At 47.2% G+C, this 21,600-nt stretch overlaps 1 protein-coding gene across 2 annotated transcripts in view; it reads left to right on the forward strand.

Annotated features, from left to right (window-relative positions):
* Nucleotides 1–21,600, forward strand: part of ARSK (arylsulfatase family member K) — a 53,016-nt gene that overhangs the window by 26,616 nt on the left and 4,800 nt on the right. For both annotated transcript variants that reach the window (XM_034773990.1, XM_034773992.1), the window contains one exon: nucleotides 6,147–6,371. In XM_034773990.1, coding sequence (XP_034629881.1) covers nucleotides 6,147–6,371 — 225 coding nt within the window. The remainder of the gene's footprint in view (nucleotides 1–6,146; nucleotides 6,372–21,600) is intronic.

The raw sequence follows: 21,600 nt of genomic DNA on the forward strand, positions 1-21,600 counted from the left end.
TCAAGTCTGGGTTAAGTTTAAGCTCATCAAAAGTTCAGACTCAACATTCCTCCATTTGTAGCTTTGGGATAACTATTTACCAAAAGCTACACCCCATTTTAAGGAGCCAAGGGCCGCTTGGCAATTTTAGCCTGGGCCAACTCGAAGAGAGTAAGGCCCTTGGCTGAAGTAGGAAAAGAATAAACTGACTCACATGAGTCTATGAGGGAGGGGACACACTGAATACAGCAACACAGTATTATAAGGATTACTATGGCCCCAACAATACCCACCAAGAGTTTTTTTAACCCACCCAAATCCAGGCAGCCAATTTCATAAGGCTCCCCACCAATTATAAGGTGGCTGGCCAGAGGAGTAGTTCTTAGCCATTTCCCTTAGATGTTTGGTACATTGAAAAGTGTCAGAGTAGGTGTCATTTACAAAAACACAGCATTCTTCATTTATGAGGGCACAAGTTCCTCCCTGGGCTGCTAACATTATGTCTAAAGCCATGTGGTTTTGCAAAGCTAACTGGCGCAGCTGGGACATTTCCCCGGCCTGATTTTCAAATAGGGTCGCAGTTTCATTGGTTAAAGATTCTAGTAGTCCCTGTTCTGCATTTACTGGAAATTGAGTACATACCCAGCAATTACTTCTATTTCCTAAAATACGAGTTTTAACCTCATGGGAATATTTAATAAAAGCATTATCTTCATAAGTAGAAAATAAACTAAAAAGGCATAATAAAAAGCATTATCTTCATAAGTAGAAAATAAACTAAAAAGGCATAATAAAAAACATACAGTTGTCAGAATAAAAAGTCCTCTCATTTTTGCCGAGTCAATTTAAGTCTGATGTCTGAAAGAGGTAAGCTGGTCCACTGGTCGGAGGCAGTGTCCTCAGTGGTGGCAAGAGCTGCTGGTCCGTCACTGTGGTCCACTACGGCTGGCTTGACGTGGGAGTGGTGGATCCAGGATTTGCGTCCTTCCAGGAACACTGCAGTCTGGGTTGTTAAAAGAATCTGGTGGGGTCCAGTAAACCTCGGCTGGAGGGTATCGCCACGAACGAACTTTTTGGCCCAGACGAAGTCCCCTGGTTGGAACAGGTGGATCTGTTCTTCCAGCGGCACGGTCTGGGAAAACTGCGAGGCTTTCCAAAGGGTACGGAGGCGAGCCTGTAGGGAGAGAAACTGGCACGCGGTCATATGATCCCCTCCCAATAGTGAAACATCAGCACGTGGTAGCGCCCCGTCTTTGAAAGGGGGGTGTCCATAGAGCAGTTTAAAGGGGGATAATTTTAACACATGGGTTGGGTGAGTACGAAGGTGAAACAGGACCAAGGGAAGTACCTGAGGCCACTTTAACCCTGTTTTCTGACAGTATTTAGCCAATGTAAACGTAAGCTCCCTATTTATACGCTTAACTTTCCCGCCAGACTGGGGGTGGTAGGGTGTATGAAAGGAGTGTGAAATGCCCAGTCCTTGTTTTAAACGGCCAAGGACATGACCAGTAAAGTGAGGTCCGCGATCTGAGTCAAGCACGAGAGGGATGCCAAAACGGGGTACAATGTCTTTAAGGAGAATTTTTGCCACTGTGGCAGCAGTACAATTAGCAGTAGGAAAAGCTTTGACCCAGGAAGTCAGAGGGCAAACCAAAACAAGGAGGTGCTTTTTTTCAAAAGCCTTTGGCATATCTGCAAAGTCAATTTGAAGATGTTGAAATGGAGCAGCAGGCGGAGATCTTTCACCCTTAATTTTGTTAAGAGGCGGAGCAGGTCCATTACGCTGACATGTGCTGCATGCTTTCACTATTAACAGGCAGTAGGGTTGAATGCCTGGAGCATACCAAAAGTGAGCGATGGTGTTCACAAGGGCGTGCGTGCCGTAGTGACCCCCCTTATCATGGTGCCAGTGAACTGCCACGGGGTATGTGGAGCGAGGGAGGCAGGCTTAGCCATCCGGCATAAGCCAGGTTCCTTATTTGTAAGATGCTATAAACTACTTTTAAACAGTCGTGCTGATCCTGGAGGACTGGCAGGTTAGGAAGCAAGGTAGCTGGATTAAGGGGCCCACACCTTTTAAAAATTAGGTTAGTGTCTTTTAAGAGTTCGGCCTTTAGCTGTTGCTGACGATGGGCCGAAAAGACTTGGGTTGTGCCCCTACGCAGAAGGGCTGACAAGGCATGAGAGATCCAAACCGTGGTAAAATGACCCAGGGTCAGGCTCTTTGCCTTTGTGATCAGCAGGGCAGCTGCTGCCAGAGTCCGGGTGCAGGATGGGGTTCCCTGAGCGACAGGGTCGATTTGCTGAGAGTAAAAAGCAAGCGGGAAATGGTGGGGCCCGCTTAGCTGGGTAAGGACGCCACTAGCAATTTTGCCCCTCTCGTGGACAAAAAGGTGAAAGGGTTGCTGTAATTGGGGGGGGGCGGAGAGACATGGAGGAGGCCACACTGTTCTTGAGTAACTGAAAGGCTTGGATTGTGTCCGGGGACCACTGCAAAGGGTCAGGAGCAAGGTTAGCAGTGAGTTGGTGGAGCGGTTTGCTTAACTCCCCGCAGGACGGCAACCAGGGGTGACAGAAGCCAATTAATTCTAAGAAACCTTGAAGTTGTTTTTTGGTGTTTGGCAGAGGGCAGTTTTGGATAGTCTTTATGCGGACTGGGTCCATTTGTTTCCCCTCTGGGGTTAACAGGAAGCCCAGATATCGGACCTTTTGTGAGATCCACTGAATCTTGTTAGGGTCTATCTTGTGGCCTCTGGTGTGTAGGTATAATAAAAGTGCCTTACCATCGATGCAGAGGGCAGCTTCTTCGCGGTTACCTAATAGGATGTCATCTACGTATAGGACTAACGTGGATCCCTGCGGACTGGTGAAGCCTTTCAAGTCGTGGCGGAGGCATTGGCTGAAAATTATGGGGCTGTCTCTGTAGCCTTGAGGAAGTCGTTGCCAGACATAACTTTGTCCCTTCCAGGTGAAACCAAAGAGATACTGAGAGTCTGGGTGCACAGGAATGCTGAAAAAGGCTGATTTTAAGTCAATAACAGTGAACCACTCAGCATTCCAGGGGATTTGGCTGATGATACTAGCTGGATCAGGAACTACTGCATGAAGAGGGACCACCTACTGATTAACAACCCGTAGATCCTGTACAAAGCGCCAACGAATAGGGTCTCCGTCCTTTTTAGGAGGCTTTTTGACAGGCAGTATATGGGGTGTTACAGGGAGTGCGCTGAGGGCGGACTAGCTTTTGTGCAATGAATCCCTTGATAATGGGGCGGATGCCCTCCCGGGCTTCCAGCGACAGGGGGTATTGAGGGACTGACGGGGGGGTTAAGGAGGGCTTCACTTGAATTCTTACTGGCTTTGCTGAAAGGAGCAGGCCAACATCAGTGTCAGAAATTCCCCAGAGGGTTAAAGGCAAGTCAGTGAGGTCAGGGGAGGGGGGGGGGGGGGGCCAATTACCCNGGCGGATGCCCTCCCGGGCTTCCAGCGACAGGGGGTATTGAGGGACTGACGGGGGGGTTAAGGAGGGCTTCACTTGAATCCTTACTGGCTCTGCTGAAAGGAGCAGGCCAACATCAGTGTCAGAAATTCCCCAGAGGGTAAAGGCAAGTCAGTGAGGTCAGGGGAGGGGGGGGGGGGTTCCAATTACCCTGAGTTGGGGCCGAATTTCCTAACACTGTTATTAATAATCCTACCCCTTTAGGAGTGCAGGTTAAAGTAGCCTCAAGCTTACAGAGTAAATTCCGGCCCATCAAAGGGATCAGACAAGCTGGGGAAAAAAGAAAATGGTGAGAAAAACATTTATCAGCATAAATAACATTTAGAGGCAAAGTGAGTCCCAGAGACTGTGGGTTGCCCTTCACCCCAGTTGCAGTTTTAACCTCAGAGGATAGCCAGGGAGAGGGGGCATGATTTAAAAGAGAGAAAGTAGCTCCAGTATCATTGAGGAAGGAGACAGGCAGTCCCTGAACTGAAAGGGTTAGACGAGGCTCTTTGCTGGGAGGGGAGAAAGTGAGGAAGGAGCCGGCTAAAGACATTAAGGAAATAAGACCATCACATTGTTTGCCTTCGCCCCCGGGGTACCGTTATTGAGGAGGCTGAGTTTGCTGCAGCTGCTGCTGTTGCCCGTAGTTGATCCAGGCCTGGGGAACGGGCTGAGCTGGTGGTGCAGGGATGTATTTGTCCCTGGTGTAAGTATCTGCGGATGCGACCGGACCCTCTGGGCGTCCCCAGGGGAGGGGTATGCAACCTGCTGCATCTGCTTGATCTTTTGCCTAGTAATTACTTCTCCCGAGGTGTGCCCTTCCATTTTCCCCTTATCCCTCTGCAGAGATTCCGATCTGGAGTCCTGCAGATTCCCCTCTGCGCCCTGGAGAGAGTCCCCCTGCGGAGGAATAGGGGCAGGTGCAGTGGGGACCAACTGACGAGTCAAAACACGCCGTGGTTTATACCCTTCATCGAAATAACATGGAGGGGGGTTCACTCTCGGGAGAATACCTGACTGCCATAATTTTTAAAGATTTCCACAGCTCTGCTGCTGTGTCCCAACAAAACCAGTAACATAACTGTCCCGGATGGTCTTTTTCGATCTGGCTCCTTACTCCTCTTAAGGCAGCCTGTTCGAAAGAGCCATACGAAGGCCACCTCATCTCCGGGTCGGCCAATACCGCGGTATACCCAGTTCAATTCTTTACACACAGTGTGTACAACTTTCTTCTAGACATTCCTGTCTGTACTGGGAGTTTCCCTTCGTTCCATAGCTTATTTACAATTCCCAACGGACTCTCAAGAGGCACGCTAGTCTTTTGACCCATGGTGTCTGACAGGAGCCCTCCAACTGGCGTTTACTCTGCTGTCCAGTACACGACCCCTCAATATTGAATTGGCTGGGAGAAATCTCCCGTGGCGCCTGCCAATTCGTATATGAGTGGTCTGACCACTGGACAGAGGCACCGCACCAGAAGGAAATCCCGGACGAGCCCCCAAATTGTTAGGTAAAAAGCAAGTCCTCACTCACCTCTCCAGCACCCGAGTTCGTGCAAAGTTGGTATGGGGCTCACAATCTGTCAGAGACCAGACACCAATTCGTTGATCAACGGGCTCACACTATCCTTAGCTTAAAAAGCTTCAGAGTAAGTGTGGCAAGTTTATTAGGGGTAAGCATCAATATTTATACACAGAAGTAAACAAAGTGATTAACAGATCATAATGGTCATGTATAATCAATCAAAATTCTACAGGATAAAACAGGTTAAAATGTAAATTCAAAAAGAAAAAAGGGAAAATGACTACTTAAGGGAAAGGGGGTGTCATAAGTAGTTCGCAGGTCAGAGCTTTGATTAAAAGTTCAGACAGACATCAAGTCTGGGTTAAGTTTAAGCTCATCAAAAGTTCAGACTCAACACAGGGGTCTCATGAGAAACAGTCAGGCCTCCCTGGACCTCTGATTCTGAAGCGATCTTGCTGTTGCAATACGTGTTGCAGGGTAGCTTTCGACAAGGGCCCCCCTTCTGTAAAGTATTTAAGTATGTACATAATTTTAAGCATGTGAGTAGTCTCATTAAAGTCAGTGGGATTACTCATGCTTCAAGTTACGCATATGTAGGTACCTTGCTGAACCATGGCCATCCCTTCTACCATGCTTCCATTGATGCTGCTCCTCTTTCTCTCTCCGTTGCACAAATCTGAGGCTGTAGTAGCTCCTGTGGAGATACATGCACAAGAGAGAATGAAAAGCACAGTGCCTGGGGTAGAGTGAGGGCTCAATCAGGACCCCCAATATCCAATGCTTTGGGTGGGGGCCTCTGCTGTCCAATTGCCCTGGGTATTGTTGGCTGCAATGGGATCCCATCCAGAACTGTGGCTGGCCTCCTTTGTGGGGAGGGAGTGCCTGTCATCCCTTCAAGATGTCATTGGTGGTGGTTCAGCCCCATCCCCAGGCTGGGATTCACAGTCCCAAGCAATCTCAGACTATAATGGATATTGCAGTGAGGAGTGGAGTCTCAGGCTTTGCTTTCAGTGGGAAGGAAAGAAGCTCCAAGGCTTTTGAACAGCACCCCAGTTGCTAGCAAGGGCCCCTCCCCTCAGGATATGCATGCTGCTCTTTAGGTGCAGAAGCTTAACATAATATCTGAACATACTTTTTTCAAGTCTCTCTTTTGTTGCAGGTGAGATCATTTCAGCTCTAAGTGATACAGGACTTCTTAAAAGAACCATTGTTCTATTCACAGCAGATCATGGAGAACTTGCTATGGAACATCAGCAGTTTTATAAAATGAGCATGTATGAAGCAAGTTCCCATGTTCCTCTTCTAGTTATGGGGCCAAGCATTAAAGCTCATCATCACCTATCAAATGTGGTATCTCTTGTAGATATTTATCCAACTATGCTTGGTAAGTAACTTAATTCTATTTGAAATAACTGAAACTTTGAGATTTGGGTATAAATTGGTGGTGGCAGTAGTAATAGCATTATGTTTAGGTTTCCGTTGTGATAGATGCTGTACTAACATAGTAAAAAACAATGCCTGCTCTGAAGAGCTTACAGTCAGATTTAACACAAAATCAACAAGTGGTGTAGGGATTAAATAGAGGGATTGGAAGAAGTGGGACAAGGGTAACAGTGATAGGAATATGTGGTCACAAAGACCAGTGATGTACGCAATCAGTTTGTTTCAGATATTTACATTTTTTCCTCTTTTTTTAGTCTTAAGATGTAAAGACACAAGAAATATTATGGATCTCAGTAATCCCTACTACTTATTTACTTGACCATTGACTGTAAGCTTCACAGTACAAGTGAGTCCTGAGGAGGGATTTCAGGTCAAAGTCAAGGTAGTGGCTTTACTTAATAGTTTGAGGACGATGTTCCATTTATAAAGGGCAGCATGGCAGAAATGTAAAGGAACTTTTGAAAGAAGTGGACAAATAGGAAGATTGAGGTGGGCATCAAGAGCTGAGAGGAAGGCCAAGGGGTGATGTTGTAAAACCACAAGAGTGGCTACGTGGGAGGCATAGAATTATGCAGCTTCTTGAAGATGAGGACAAGAACAGAATTATCAGACACATAGATGAATATGATTTGTTGGGGAAGAGTCAACGCCTCTTTTTTGTAAAGGGAAACCATTCCTCAATCATTTATTAAAATTGTTTGAGGGTGTCAACAATCATGTGGATAAGGGTGATCCAGTCAATATAGTGTACTTGGATTTTCAGAAAGCCTTTGATAAGGTCTGTCACCAAAGGAAACTAAGTAATCATGGGATAAGAGAGAAGGTCCTCTCGGATCAGTAATTGGTTAAAAGATAGGAAACACAGGATAGGGATAAATAGGTTTCACAATGGAGTGAGGTAACTAGCGGGGTTCCTCAAGGATCTGTAGCGGGACGAATGCTATTCAACATGTTCATATGGAAAACAGAGTAGGAACAGAAAAGTAGGAAAGTTTGCAGATACAAAATACTCAAAATAGTTAAGTCCAAAGCTGACTGCCAAGAGTTACAGGGGGATCTCACAAAACTGGACAACTAGGCAACAAAGGGCAGATGAATCATAGAAGTGTAGGATTGGAAGGGACCTCAATAGATCATCTAGTCCCCTGCACTCAAGGCAGGACTAAGTATTATCTAGACCATCCCTGACAGGTGGCTGTCTAACCTCTTTCTTAAAAGCTTCTCATGACAAAGATTCCCCAACCTTCTCAGGCACTTTATTCAAATTCAGTGTTAAGTGCAAAGTAATGCACACTGTAGTTGGGATGATTTTTTTTCCTCATATATAATCATGGGTTCTAAAGTAGCTGTTACCACTCAAGAACGATCTTGGAGTCATTGTAGATAGTTCACTGAAAACCTCAGCTTAATGTGCAGCAGTGGTCAAAAAGGCTAACAATGTTAGGAACCATTAGGAAAGGGATAGAAAATATCATAATGCCACTATATAAAATCCATGGTGCACCCACACTATGAATATTAAGTACAGTTCTGGTTGCCCCATTTCAAAAAGGTTGTAAGGGAACCTGGAAAAGGTTCAGCGAAGGGCAACAAAGATGATCATGGGTATGTTATGGCTTCCATAGGAGGACAGACTAACAAGATTCAGGGTGTTCAGTTTAGAAAGGAGACTATTAGCAGGGGATATGATAGAGGTCTATAAAATCATGAATGGTGTGGAAGGAGTGAATAGGAAAGTGTTATTTACTCTTTCCAACAATATAAAAACTGCACATTGTTCCCCAAATCCTCCTACCATCCAGAGTCAAAACCTTAAACATGTATGAATCCATAGCTACGTGCTTGCCTGGGGATGTGGGGCAAAGCACATGTTGGGCTGTGAGCTACACCTCTACTCTCCCATTTTGTATTGTGGATATAGCAAAAGCACCTGGGAATGTGTTTAGATATGCTGTCAATGCCATTCCCACAATTCCTGGTACCTGCATGCTCTGGCCCGTCTACCTACCCACCTTGTCACCCACTATGTACCAGATATTACTGCTGGTTTATACACAGTTGCTCAGCATTTAATCCTTCATTTCCATGCAACCTGCTCATTTCTGCACAGCTCAACTGTGCCTAATAGGAAGAGGCACATCATCAGCATTGTGCTGTTTGTTGGCTGCAGGAGCACTCCAGGGTTCTGGTTAACCTCTAGTGTGAGTACAGCAAGCATTATGAGTTTGGGAGGGGTATCCAGAACATCCACGTATGAGAGCATCATGAAGAAGCTGGCAGAAATGGGCTTATCCGGACTGGTGTGCAGCACAGGGAGCGCATCAAGCACTTAAAGCTGAGGATGGCAACAGCAGGTCTGGCAACTCCCTATCTATATGCCCTTTCTACAAGGAGTTTGGACCAGCTGCTTGCCACTGCCCTGAGCACAGAGCCCACTGTCTTTCTTGACATACTTCCAAATGCAGACCATCTTATGTTCAGACCAGAGCAAGGGTGTAAAAGAACTCTGGGGTTGGCACTGGCCAACATCACAATGAACTCCCATAAACAGACTGTGGAGCAGGAAGCCTAGGATCAGTCCACGTGGCCGGATGGGCTAGTGGGTGTCCTGGGTGAATTTTCAGAGGATCTGTTCTGAGATGGGCCCAGGGAACAGTCCGGAGAGGAAGCAATGCGGGACCAGGAATCGGATCCATAGTCTGGTAAGTGCAACCAATCATCTTTATTATTACCATGTGGGAAATTGTAGCATAAGAGTGGGATTTCTGGATTATGAACAATAAAATCATTGTTATGGAGGATATTACATAGGATGGGTTTAGCTTTGGGTGAGAGTAAAAGCCACCCCTCTTTCTCCGCATCATGTGTGATCTAAAGTGATTTTAAGTATTGCCCAGGACAGGAGGGTGATTTAAACATACATCTAGTGATTCTTAACTATTTTTTAAAAAGAATAATAGCAAATTATGAGTAGTAACAGGCTTAGCAAGCATGATTACATATCTTTGCATTTACCACTGTCTGCAACTCAATCACCCCAGTAGCATTAAAGCATTCTTCCAGACAGTATGGATTATAAATCCCACTGGCTGCATTAAGTTGTAAAGTCCCTTGTGGACTTCAGTGCTTGGCCGTCTGGTTCTGTCCATTCACAGCACACTGTCTGGGCTGGGGTTGGGAGTGAAAATCAGTTCTGCTCGTCAGAACACTCTGCATCCTACTTCAGCATCCTGTTAATATTCGCCTGAATTTTCTCCCACTCCTGGAAGATGCTTGATAATTTTTCATACAGGAGAAATTCAAGCAGGTTTGTAAAATTCCTGGGTAGGGCAAACTTCCAGTGGCTGCTTACATAACTAACCAACCCTCTCCATGCTTTGATATGTTGTTCAATCACCAGGCAACCACAAAAATCTCCCTTGCTTAGATAGATGGGTTTCTGCATGCAGCCTGCAACATTGTTTGTCCTTCCAAATAATAATATCATCCAAGGCTTCCCTGGCCTGAAATATTGAAACGAATACTGGTAACAGAGCCCTAGCCCCCACAACCACCTCCTGACATTTTTTGTAAAATAACAGTTAAATCTGAAATTCTTACCATGGTTTGTCTTTTGTCTGGGAATGTTGCTAGAAGAAGCTTCTGAATACATCAGTATATGAAGATGCTGAAATAAAAGCATACCAGGTTGATAAAAGTTTTAAACCTTGGCCTCATTTTGATGTAAAACAAAGTGGGAAGGATTCTTTTCTTTCTCCCAGCCCTCCGCCTCCCTTGAAAAAAGTAATAAGCTCTTTCATTTTCTTGACAGGCATTTCCACATCAGCTGCACCAACATTACTACACTGGACTCTTAGGGATAGAACCCTCAACCAGCATGGGAGGAGGAAAAAGGTCAGATGAGATGTCCTGTGACCTGGGTACAAGAGAGAAAAATACCAAAAAGCAGAGGAGTGGGAAGAAAATGCTCAACCAATTCCTCAGACATGACCAAAGGAATAGGGCTTAAGCCCAGCTTCTGTTAGACAGACAGTTCACCATGATGGCCAACAGGGTGCAGCTGTCAGTATCAGCTCCACAGCCACCTTCATTGCCAGCGCTGCTGTTGACTCCTGTACCATCACCAGTGCTTGCAGACTCTTCTCTGTGGTACCACATCATGCAGCCAGTGCAGCGACTGGCAAACTCAGACTGACCAACCAGTGAACAACTCTATGAATTGGAATGAGCAGATGTACCCTGTGTACTCCATCCCTGTACAGTGCAGTCACCATGTTTGGCCAGGGAGGAGGAGAACAGGAGGCACATTTGACATCCAGTTCCACTATAAGCAAGACTGACTGTGAAGCTTGGACTTCAGTTAATTGTACTGTTTCACAAACCGTTAGCACTTTATTTAACTTTGCACATTTGTCAATAATTGTTTATGGCCAGTGGGCTGGTGTGCTTGCAATAGTTTTACTATTACTTCGTTTTGTTTTCTTTGGGTTTTGTTAATAAATGATTTGGTCGCACAATTCATTGGTGTGTGTGTGTGAGTGCATGGAAAAGGAGGAAGAGTCAGGAAGTTGTCTCCAAAGCTTTTGATAAAGTATCAGTCTCATCACAAAAAGCCAATATTAAATATACAATAGCAAACCAGGTTATACATCAGTACACAGCCTTTCTGCATTACAGGTCCATATCCACAACATTCTGAGATGCTAGGATGTGGCATGTAAGGGATCCCTATTTTCTTCTTTGAGTGATTGCTCATGTGTGTACAACAATAGGTGTGCGTGCTCGCCACGTGCACCAGTGCCAGAAGTTTTTCCCCTAGCAGTACCCGTAGGGGAGTGCCCCTAGCGACCCTTGGAGTGGCGCCTCTATGGCGCAGTATAAGGGGCACTGTGCACTCCCCCTATCCTCAGTTCCTTCTTGCTGCCAGTCAAGGTTCATCGGAACTGCTCTGCTCCAGCTTGTCTGCAGCTTTCCTCTTGACCTCTTCTTTGTTCGTAGTTAGTAGTACCTGCAAAGTAGTTTAGATTAGTGTTAGTTTAGTTTAGTGCGCCCGGGTCGGGACATGCCCCGTGCCTCGGGTTTTAAGTCGTGCGACACTTGCAGTGAGTGACCCGCACTGTTTATGCTGTCTGGGAAAAACCCATCTCAGCGATCGCTGCAAGATTTGCAGATCTTTCAAGCCTTGGACCAAGAAGGAAAGGGACATTCGGCTCCGAGCCATTCTGATGGAGTTGGCATTGACCCCGACTCTGGTGCACCACTCTGAGTTGGCACCGGGTACTGCAGTGTTGGTGCGCGGCGACCCTTGGGTGCCTTCCACCAGTTGGCACGTTATGTGTCTGCTGGTACCAGAGGCACCGGGCTCCTTGGCCGGCACCGTGGTACCAGTGGGCCCCGTGGCCCCCAACGCAGCCCCTGGTGGGGGCTTGCCCAGTGGCCTGAGCCTCGAAAAGACTGTCAGCCACCCTTTCCCAGCCTCCCAGAAAGGAGTTGGTGCAGCGTTCATCTTCAGTTCCGTGCCCAGAGGGCGACCAAGGGGTGGGACCTCCTGTATCAGTGGGTATGCAGAGTACCGCATCGTCATCCTCCCCTGATGAGGTGATTATGGCCCCTCCTCCCTCTGTTCCACAGGAGGACTCTAAAGCCCAGGAACTATTGAAAAGGGAGGCATCAAACCTCAATCTTAAGACCGAGAAGGTGGAGGAATCCTCGGACTCCCTCTTCAACATCCTCTCGGCCTCGGCACCGGGCAGGGTGCCCTCCCACTCCACGAAGGGGTGGCAAAAATTTCAAACGCCTTGTGGCAAACCTTGGCTTCCTTGCCCCCCATCTCTAAGTGGGCAGAACAGAAGTACTTTTTGCCCGCCAAGGGGCATGAATACCTGTACACCCACCCTGCCCCCAACTCCCTGGTGGTCGAGTCGGTTAACCACAGGGAGAGGCAGGGCCAACCAGCCCCTACTCTGAGGCTGGACTTATTCGGGAGAAAGGTTTATTCGTCCTCAAGTCTCCAGTTAAGGGTGGCAAACCATCAAGCTCTCCTGTGTCGGTATGAGTTCAATTTGTGGAGCGCTCTACCCAAATTCGAGGACTCCCTGCAGGAGCGTGACAGGAAGGAGTTCTAAGCTCTGGTGGAGGAGGGTACTGTGGCTGCCAGGGCAACCCTGCCGGCAGCGTCGGATGCCACAGATACGGCTGTAAGGTCTATGGCCTCCGTGGTGTCCATGAGGAGGGCATTGTGGCTCCTGCTGTCTGGGTTGTCCAGTGAGGCGCAGACCTTCTTGCAGGGCCTTCCGTTCGATGCCAAGGCCCTGTTTGCAGAACAGACGGACATGAAATTGCACGGCCTGAAAGAGTCCCACACAATGCTTAAAACACTTGGCCTCTAAGTCCCGGCTCCAGCCAGGACCACGTTTAAGCCTCAGCCGGCTCCCACCCAGGCCACCCACTCTAAATATGAGCCCCCTTATAAAAAGTCACGGGACTATAAGAAAGCCTGCAGAGGCAATCCTGGTCTGCCCCCCAGCCTGGGTCCTCCAAGGGTAAACAGGTGGGGAAACATCAGTTTTGACAGGACGCCAGGGGGTGACCTACCAGTTCATACCAGGGGTCCACCCGCAATAAAGCTTCCCTTCTCCAACCGGTTGTGTCCTTTTCACCCGGAGTGATTGCGGCTGACTTCGGACCGTTGGGTCCGCAACAACGTCTCCTGGGGCTACACCCTCCAGTTTACCTCTACCCTGCCCAACCACCCTCCGCCCCCATCCCTCCTGGGGGACCACTCTTGCAAGGCCCTGCTCAAGCAGGAGGTGGGGCGGCTCCTTGGCTTAGTAGCAGTGGAAGAGGTGCCAACAGAGTTCAAACGCAAAGGGTACTACTCCTGCTATTTCCTTATCCCAAAGGCCAAAGGGGAGCTCAGGCCCATCCTGGACCTGCGAGGCCTGAACCAGTACATGGTAAAGCTCAAGTTTCGCATGGTGTCTCTAGCCTCCATCATCCCCTCTCAGCATGAGTGGTCGCTACACCCCAGAGGTGGTGCACAGGCTTTTCCAAGAGTGGGGACCTCCCCAGGTGGACCTGTTGGCGACTCGGCAGAACCACCAGTGTCCCTGGTTCTGCTCCAGGGGGAGTTGGGAGTGGGCGCCATCTCCGATACCTTCCTCCTATCCTGGTCGGGCCAGCTTCTCTACGCCTTCCTCCTAATCCGCTGATCGGCAAGGTCCTGGAAAAGATAAAAGCGGACAGGGCCCGGATCCTCCTGATTGCCCTGCCATGGCCCAGGCAACATTGGTACGGGACCCTCATGAGCCTGGCAGTCGCCCCACCGTGGTCGTTGCCATCCTGCCTAGGACCTGCTCTCCCAGGGCCGCCTCCTACACCCCAACCTAGCGGCACTCCACCTCATAGCATGGCTGCTCAATGGTTAGGCTGGGAGGAAAGGACGTGCTCAGAAGGGGTTCAGCACAGCCTCTTAGAAAGCAGGCAACCCTCCACACATCAAGCCTACTTGGCAAAGTGGCCTCGGTTTTCCCGGTGGGCAGCTGAGCAGGGCGTTTCACCGTGGCTGCCCCAATCCAGATAATTTTAGACTACCTCCTTCACCTTAGAGCCCAAGGTGTAGTGCCCTCGTACGTCCAGGTGCACTTGGCAGCCATATCGGCCTTCCACCCGCCGGTGCAGGGGCACATGGTATTATCCCATGCTATGACTGGACGATTCCTTAAGGGATCTCTTCCCGTAAGTTAGGCCCCCAGTCCTGCAGTGGGACCTGAACTAGGTGCTGGCCCAGTTGACGGGTCCCCCTTTAGAGCCACTAGCTACCTGCTCCTGGTCGCATCTCTCATGGAAGGTCACCTTCCTGGTGGCAATCATGTCAGCTAGATGGGTCTCGGAACTCAGGGCCTTGACCTCCGAGGCCCCGTACACAGTGTTCCGTAAGGATAAGGTCCAGCTCCGACCACCATCCTTCGTTCCTCCTTAAGGTAGTCTCTGCCTACCACATGGGTCAGGACATCTTCCTGCCAGTCCTCTGTCCCAAGCCCCATGGGTCCAGTGAGGAGCGCCGCCTCCACGCGCTGGATGTGAGATGGGCTCTGGCCTTTTACCTGGAATGGACTAAGCCATTCAGGAAGTCTTCGCAGCTATTAATCACCTTGGCTGAACGCATGAGGGGTCGGCCGATCTCCACTTAGCAGCTCTCCAACTGGATCACCTTGTGTATCCATACCTATTACGACCTGGCGGGAATCCCTCTGCCATTTATTGTGAGGGCACACTCGACTAGGGCGCAAGCCTTGTCTGCTCCCTTTTTAGCCCATGTCCCCATTCAGGACATTTGCAGGGCTGCCACATGGTTTTCTGTTCATACAATCATCTCGCATTATGCGATCATCTCCCAGGGAAGATGCCGGGTTCGGCAGGGCTGTACTCCATCCTGAGAGTCTGTGAACTCCTACCCACCTCCAACAGATATAGCTTGGAATCACCTATGGTGAAATACACATGAGCAATCACTCGAAGAAAAGACAGTTACCTTTTCTGTAACTGGTGTTCTTCGAGATGTGTTGCTCATGTCTATTCCACATCCTGCCCTCTTTCCCCTCTGTTGGAGTTGTCTGGCAAGAAGGAACTGAGGGTGAGGGGAGCGCACAGCGCCCCTTATACTGTGCCATAGAGGCGCCACTCCAGGGGTTACTAGGGGCACTCCCCTACGGGTACTGCTAGGGCAAAAACTTTCGGCACCGGTGGACAGGGCGAGCACGCACACCTATTGTGGAATAGACATGAGCAACACATCTCAAAGAACACCAGATATGGAAAAGGTAACTGCCTTTTCTCATGCTTGCCTGGACCCATTCCTGGTGCTGATCAGTGCACTTTCTGGTTGCATATATCAGGCCTGCATAAATCAAGTGTCTTAAGACTGTTCCATGTGAAAATTCTTACTTTTAGCTTTGCAGTGATGTGTAGGGCACAGCAGGCCACAGTAATTTTGGATGGCATTGGCCACACAGGCATCCAAATGTTTTTTGGCAGTACTATCTTGCCTTCTGCCTGCCAAATGTGCACTCAACCACCATCTTGTAACTGCTAAGCATGTAATTAAACCTTCTTCTGCCAGGTCTTCCTAGGTCAGGGTATGGTTTCATGAATCATGGTAGGAAAGGGTTAGCAGGTTCCCCTAAAATAAAAGTTGACAGATACCCAATTGATAACCATGCGATTTGGAAGGAATAAGGTCCCTGCTTGTGCAAACAGGTAAACACCAGATATCCTCAATACCCTAGCATCATGCACTTGTCCTATATATCCCATGTTGATGAACCTGCCGTTGTGGTAGTCCAAAGCCTGTAGAACCAGGGAGTAGTATCCTTTGTGGTTGACATTCACTTGCCTCTTTTGGCAGGCAAACTATGGGCACATGCATGCCCTCAATGGTTCCAGCAGTTTGGGAACCCCATTCTCTGAAATCCAGCTATTATTTCAGGCACATTAATTGTGCCCATCATCTACTTGTGGACTGGTATGGCCTCCCTCATTTGCATGTCCTGGTGCTGGAGGGTCCAGGCAGGCTCCTACCAACTATATGAAGGTTTACTACTTCTTTCAGAAGTGCTGGAACCACTACTGGTCATCCCAAGTCTGCATGGCGATCTGATACCACCACAATGTGCTACTTGTTCTGCATTGGAAGCCCTGGCCTACAGTTGGGGAAATTGCTGCAGCTGCAGTAAACACCAGGTCTCTCCAGTCTGCCATGAATATAACCTCCTTTGGGTCCCACTGCCTTACACATTTCAGAAACTGCCGTTTAAATATCATTCAGAATCTCACGGAACAAGTACCCTGCTGCATAAATACATCAACCACCAGCAGGAGCAGCTTACTTGATGGAATCCATGACATGGCCCCAGCTAGAATGAACAGAAGTGACGAGTGTGCAGAGCTAGAAGTGCCTCAGCTAAATGTGTTGGCAAGCTAAAACCACTTCCACACAGGAGTCTGGGAAGGACAGAAATTCTCCCACAATACACCACAAATCAATTCCTAGAATAGCTCCTGTTGGTAAAGTGCTAAGAACTGTGGGCTGTGTTCCCAGAAATTTTAGTGCCAAACACCTGTAACTGCTGCACTAGTGTGGACTTGGCTATGTGGGGTAATGGGCACATGGACCCTCAGGCAGGCTTGGCTAACGTGTCAATATACGTGCAAGCCAGGACACGGGCTCTGTAGACATACCATAGAGATAGGCTAAGATGCAGCATTAGATGAAGGGAAACAAGTCAGAAATGGGAAAGTAGGTCTGTAAGACACTGGTGTAAAGATGGTAGTTGAAGTCAAGATGACAGAGAAAGGTTATAGGAGGGACAAGAGCGGCCCTTGAAAGTTGTAGCCCTGTGAGACTCCACTAAAAGTGGAGGATGGGAGGAGGCAGGTCCAGTAGAATAGGTGCTCAGAACCACCAGAGAGGTAGGAGGAGAACCAGAAGATAGTTGTGAAAGCCAAGGGGACAATTTCAATATTTCAAGAATAAGAGGGTATGATTACTCTTTCTGACACTGTCAGAGGCCAACATGGCTGAAGATGAAATAGATCAGACCATAAAAAAAATCTTTCGAGATTTTGGTGAGAACAGTTTGAGTGGAACAGGGGAGGTAGAAACCAGATTGAAGAGGGTTTAGAGTAGAGATGAAGAAGATTATTTCAAGGCAATAGTTGTAGATGCTGCATTCGGTGAAATTGGAGGAGAAAGAAAGAAGAGAAACATGCAATGTGGGGAGAGGCAGGTCTGGTCAAATGTGGGGGTTGTGAGGAGAGGGGAGATGAAGGCAAGCTTGCATTTTCAAGGAAAAGGCCAGAAGATGGAGAAATTGAGGAGGAAGGGAAGGAAGGAAGTGAGAGTGGGAGCAAAGTTGGTTAGGAGTTATGAGAAGATGGGTTCACTGTATAAGAGTCCACAGGTCCTGAACCTGAGCCTGCAGGTTCACAACTACAACCCTGCCCAACTTCTGTACTAGTGACCAGAAATTGGGAGCCCTAAAGCCTTCCACTTCATTAAAGGTACTACACATGGGGACCTGACTGGAGGATCTCTGGAGTCCCTGATAGGGCCGGGTTCACTATTTAAGCCACAAAGAGACTAGTAGTTGTCTGGGCAACAAAGTGGATCCTGGCTTGCTTCTGCTACAGACCCTACCATCCGCTGCCTCACTTCCGGCATAATCTGCGCCTCCTGACTTCAACCTTACCCTGTTCCCGGCTCCTGCCCTCGGCCTCATTCCGGTCCCTCAACCTTATTGCCCTGGTTTCTGACTGCTCCAGCTGTGACCTTATTCAGTTTTTTGGCTTCTGACTTAGTACTGACCCTTGGCTTCAGTTCCTGTTTCCAGTTTGACTCCAGTTCTAATGCTAGGCTATGGCTCTATAGCTTCAGACTTTCAATTTTGACACCTGGCTCTGGATCTGCCTCTTGGCCTCTGGTTCCTGAACACTGCACCGACCACCAAACCAGACTACCCATTTCCTGGGCACCAGTCTTCCACAGACCCTGACACACTGGGTCAAGCAGAGAGGTTAGAGGAGAGCAGATGAGACCTCAATGTTGAGTGAGCAGCTGACTTGGTGAGTGGCAGAGTTTAGCTTTGAAGGTCAGACTTGACAGACTATGAAGCTAGTAGGATGAAAATGGTACATAGTTACAAGATGGAGATCCAGGTGTCAAAATCAGAGAGGAAAGTGGATGGGGAAGAGTGGGGTGGACTCTGAAAGCAACATTGAGGGGAGAGAGAAGAGTCAGAATGTTGTCCAAAGGAGAAGTGAAAAGGGATAGAAGGAAAAGGGTAGAACTGGCAAAGTTGTTGAGAGAGAAGAGAAAAGAAAGAACACTAAGAAAAAAGATGTTCTTTCTCTTCTGTTCTGCCACATCTCATATGTCCTCCTATCCATCTGCCCTCAACATATTTCTCTCCTTTCATCTCACTGGTTTGTCACCTTTCTCCTCTGCCCATTGTTATCTTTTCCTTAATGAATTGCATATGTATTAAAAGTGCTGAACTGCCAACATTGGAAAGTGATTGTGTCCAAAGAACAGGTACAGCAACAAACAACAGAAGCACAAGCTTTTTGTCCAAGGAATGTGTGACTTCTGGAAATGTTGTGGCTATGTTTGTCAGTTCAACTAGATCAGCAGACAGATCTGTAACAAACAAAAACCAGTTAAGCTCAGGCCAACATTAGCCCTTTCAGAGCCAGGACAGGATATATACCATCTTATGGAGTGAATGTAAATCCAGATTTGATCCCAACAATATATTAACAGATTTTAAATCACTCCCTTCTTGGTTGTGTCTGTCACTCCCTCCAAATAATTTATTGATCCAAGTGTTTTAAAATCTTTCCTTTTCAGTCTCTCTTCTTGAAATCTGTATTTTTAAAGCCATCTCCTTCCTGTTCTCTCAGTCGTCTTCTGTTCTGCCAATTCCTCCTTCCTGTAATCAGTATGTCAAAAATAGAAACATAAATCAAGTAGAATTAAATTATTCAGGTGACTAAGAAAAAAAAGGAAGAAGCATCTCAGTCATCTTTTAACCTTTCCTTTCTGGCAAGTGATGAAACAACCCATGCGTCTTTGGCCATTACAAATGTAATTGCTTTGGCTTATATGGTCACAAGGAAATATTCTCTCTTCTCAAGAAACCATCTTATCGAAATACTTTGTTTTTGGATAAACTGGAGATTCACTCCTTGCCTATCTGACTGATTTGAGGATAAATTGCAGAGGGTGCAAAGGGTCGTGATTGAACCTGGCAGAAACTCTGTGGTAGGCATAATTTCCCTAAGATTGCAACTCTTATTCCATATCCTTTAACAGGGTGGGACATGCCCTTCCCTCCAGGTGGCCTCAGCTTTGCTGGTCAGTATGGAGGTGGTTTGGGCGGTGTGGCTCCCTCAACCCTGTTGGAGAGGCTACAACTATTGAAGATGTTAGCCTTGAACACTCCTTGTGTAAAGGAGCAGGGCTTATATCCCTTGTGCACTCATTTAGGGCTGGGCATAGTCTGGACCAAAGACTGTAGGTTACTAGTTTACATAAGATACCACTTTTCTTCCTACTGATAAGTCAAATGCTGCCTCCATGAAGCCACCTGTTCACCATAGCAGGATGCAGATCTATAGACTGATGCATAGCCTACAGAAACAATTTAACAAAGCTAGGAGAGGAGAAGAAAGATGTCACCAGTATGGGCTATATACATACAGTAGGTGCCATTGGCAAATGAAGTGACTACTCTATGTACCTGCAATAACCTATGCATAAAACAGGAGATAACACACTACTGCAGTCCACTGTGAAATGGAAAACACAGAGTTATTAATGACACATAGTATACTGTGTTTGAAGGTATGATAAAAATAGTACTACATTCTTAATAGACACTTTGGTATTTAGATAGCAGGGGTGATATTCTGTATTGTGCCTCCTAGAGTATCAATGCATCTTTGCACACTCCTAATCTAGGCCTGCTCTGGGGGCTGGAGAGTCCACTAGTACAATGTAGCTCTTGGGGGGCAGCCAGAGTTATGGCAGCCTACCTGGACTGCACCCTGCCCAGAATCTCTTTTGCACCATGTGCTGTTGTGTTGCTCCCCAGGGTTATGACTCTGAGGCACCTAACTACCACTTGCCCTTAGTGTGAAACAGTCTTGTCTGTGCCTGCTGAAACCAGCAGCCTCTGGCAGCACAAGCACTGACTTCTAGGTCTCCTCAGGCCTTACTCTGTGTGTGCAGGTAGTGATGGGCACACACCAACCACTTAGTTTCAGAGCACTCCTTGCAGTATCAAGGCCCTTAATCCACTGAACACTCACTCACAGAATTACCAGGCTCGCAGCTCCCAAAGGAACAGTACACATCAGCTTGTAACGTGCAACCCAGGATCACCACTTTGATTGGCATCACAGCACTTATATTTATAGTGAAAACAAGAATAAGTTTATCTGTTATAAAAAAAAATAGAGATTTAAGTGATATGTTATTTGTTTCTAATACTCTATTAAACAAAACTATAACACCCTTAATTGTAGATGCTAAACTAACAGGTTAATTTCTTGTCTAAAGATGCTTGTCTCACCCAAAGTTCTCTCCAGTGTTTTCAATGAAGTCTGCTTGAGACGCTTTTTCATGAAGCAAAACTGCTGTCCTTTTTCTTTCTCAGTAAATTGTGCCCAGGCACCTCCTTTGTCCCTACCAAAATACTCAGGCAATTGTTTGAAGAACACCTCTAGATAGGGTTCTTCCACCTCCATTTTTTCTCTTCCTGTTAGTTTCTTTCTCAAATCCCCACAATTCTTCATTTGTATTCAGTTCAGACTGGTGATTGGAAACCCACTGGGAACCAGACAATACTTAAGTTACATGTAAACAGATGGATAAACATCTCCTCTCTGACAGCCTGTTTTTCACCTTTGCTGGTGACCAATCCCTAGCCACAGACTTTAAGAAGACATTTTCCATAATATGTACACATGCATAACTCCTTATATAGTGTCTGTACATACATTTCACAATGATACTGAGTGACGCAGACTTTTATTCAAGACCTTGCATGATACTGTTTTGCTGAGCTATAATGTAAATACCGAGGGAAGAGATTCCTGTGCCCCTTGTCAGTTGGCACTAAGAGGTTCCTGAGTCAAAGCTGTGGCCCTGCCCTTGGCAGACCCCTTGTGCCCCCCACCCTACTCCCAGCATGGGATTGCAAGAAGATGCGTGACCTTGGGCGAGTCAATTCAACTCTCTGTGCCTCAGTTTTCTCATCTGTAAAATGGGAATAGTGATACTGACCCTTTGTAAAGCATTTAAGCTGCTGAAAAGCACTATATAAAAGCTAAATAATAATAATGCAGTGCCTAGGCCAGGTGAATCCTCCCCCAGTCCCATATGGAGCTTTTAGGGCCCTTTTACGTTGCTCTGGTCTTTTTGTATGGCATAAAGGGTCCAGAGTGTTGGTGGATCTCACCTCAGACATACAAAGACAAAAGAGCATGACATGAACTGCAACACGGGCCCACTAAGGTGGAATTCACATAGATGTGACAACTGTATCTTAGAATTTCCTTGCTTTATGGTTTTATGCTTCAATAATGTTCTTTTTAGTGAACCTCTGTGT

The sequence above is a fragment of the Trachemys scripta genome, chromosome 6 (assembly GCF_013100865.1).
Source record: "Trachemys scripta elegans isolate TJP31775 chromosome 6, CAS_Tse_1.0, whole genome shotgun sequence".
Taxonomy (NCBI): domain Eukaryota; kingdom Metazoa; phylum Chordata; order Testudines; family Emydidae; genus Trachemys; species Trachemys scripta.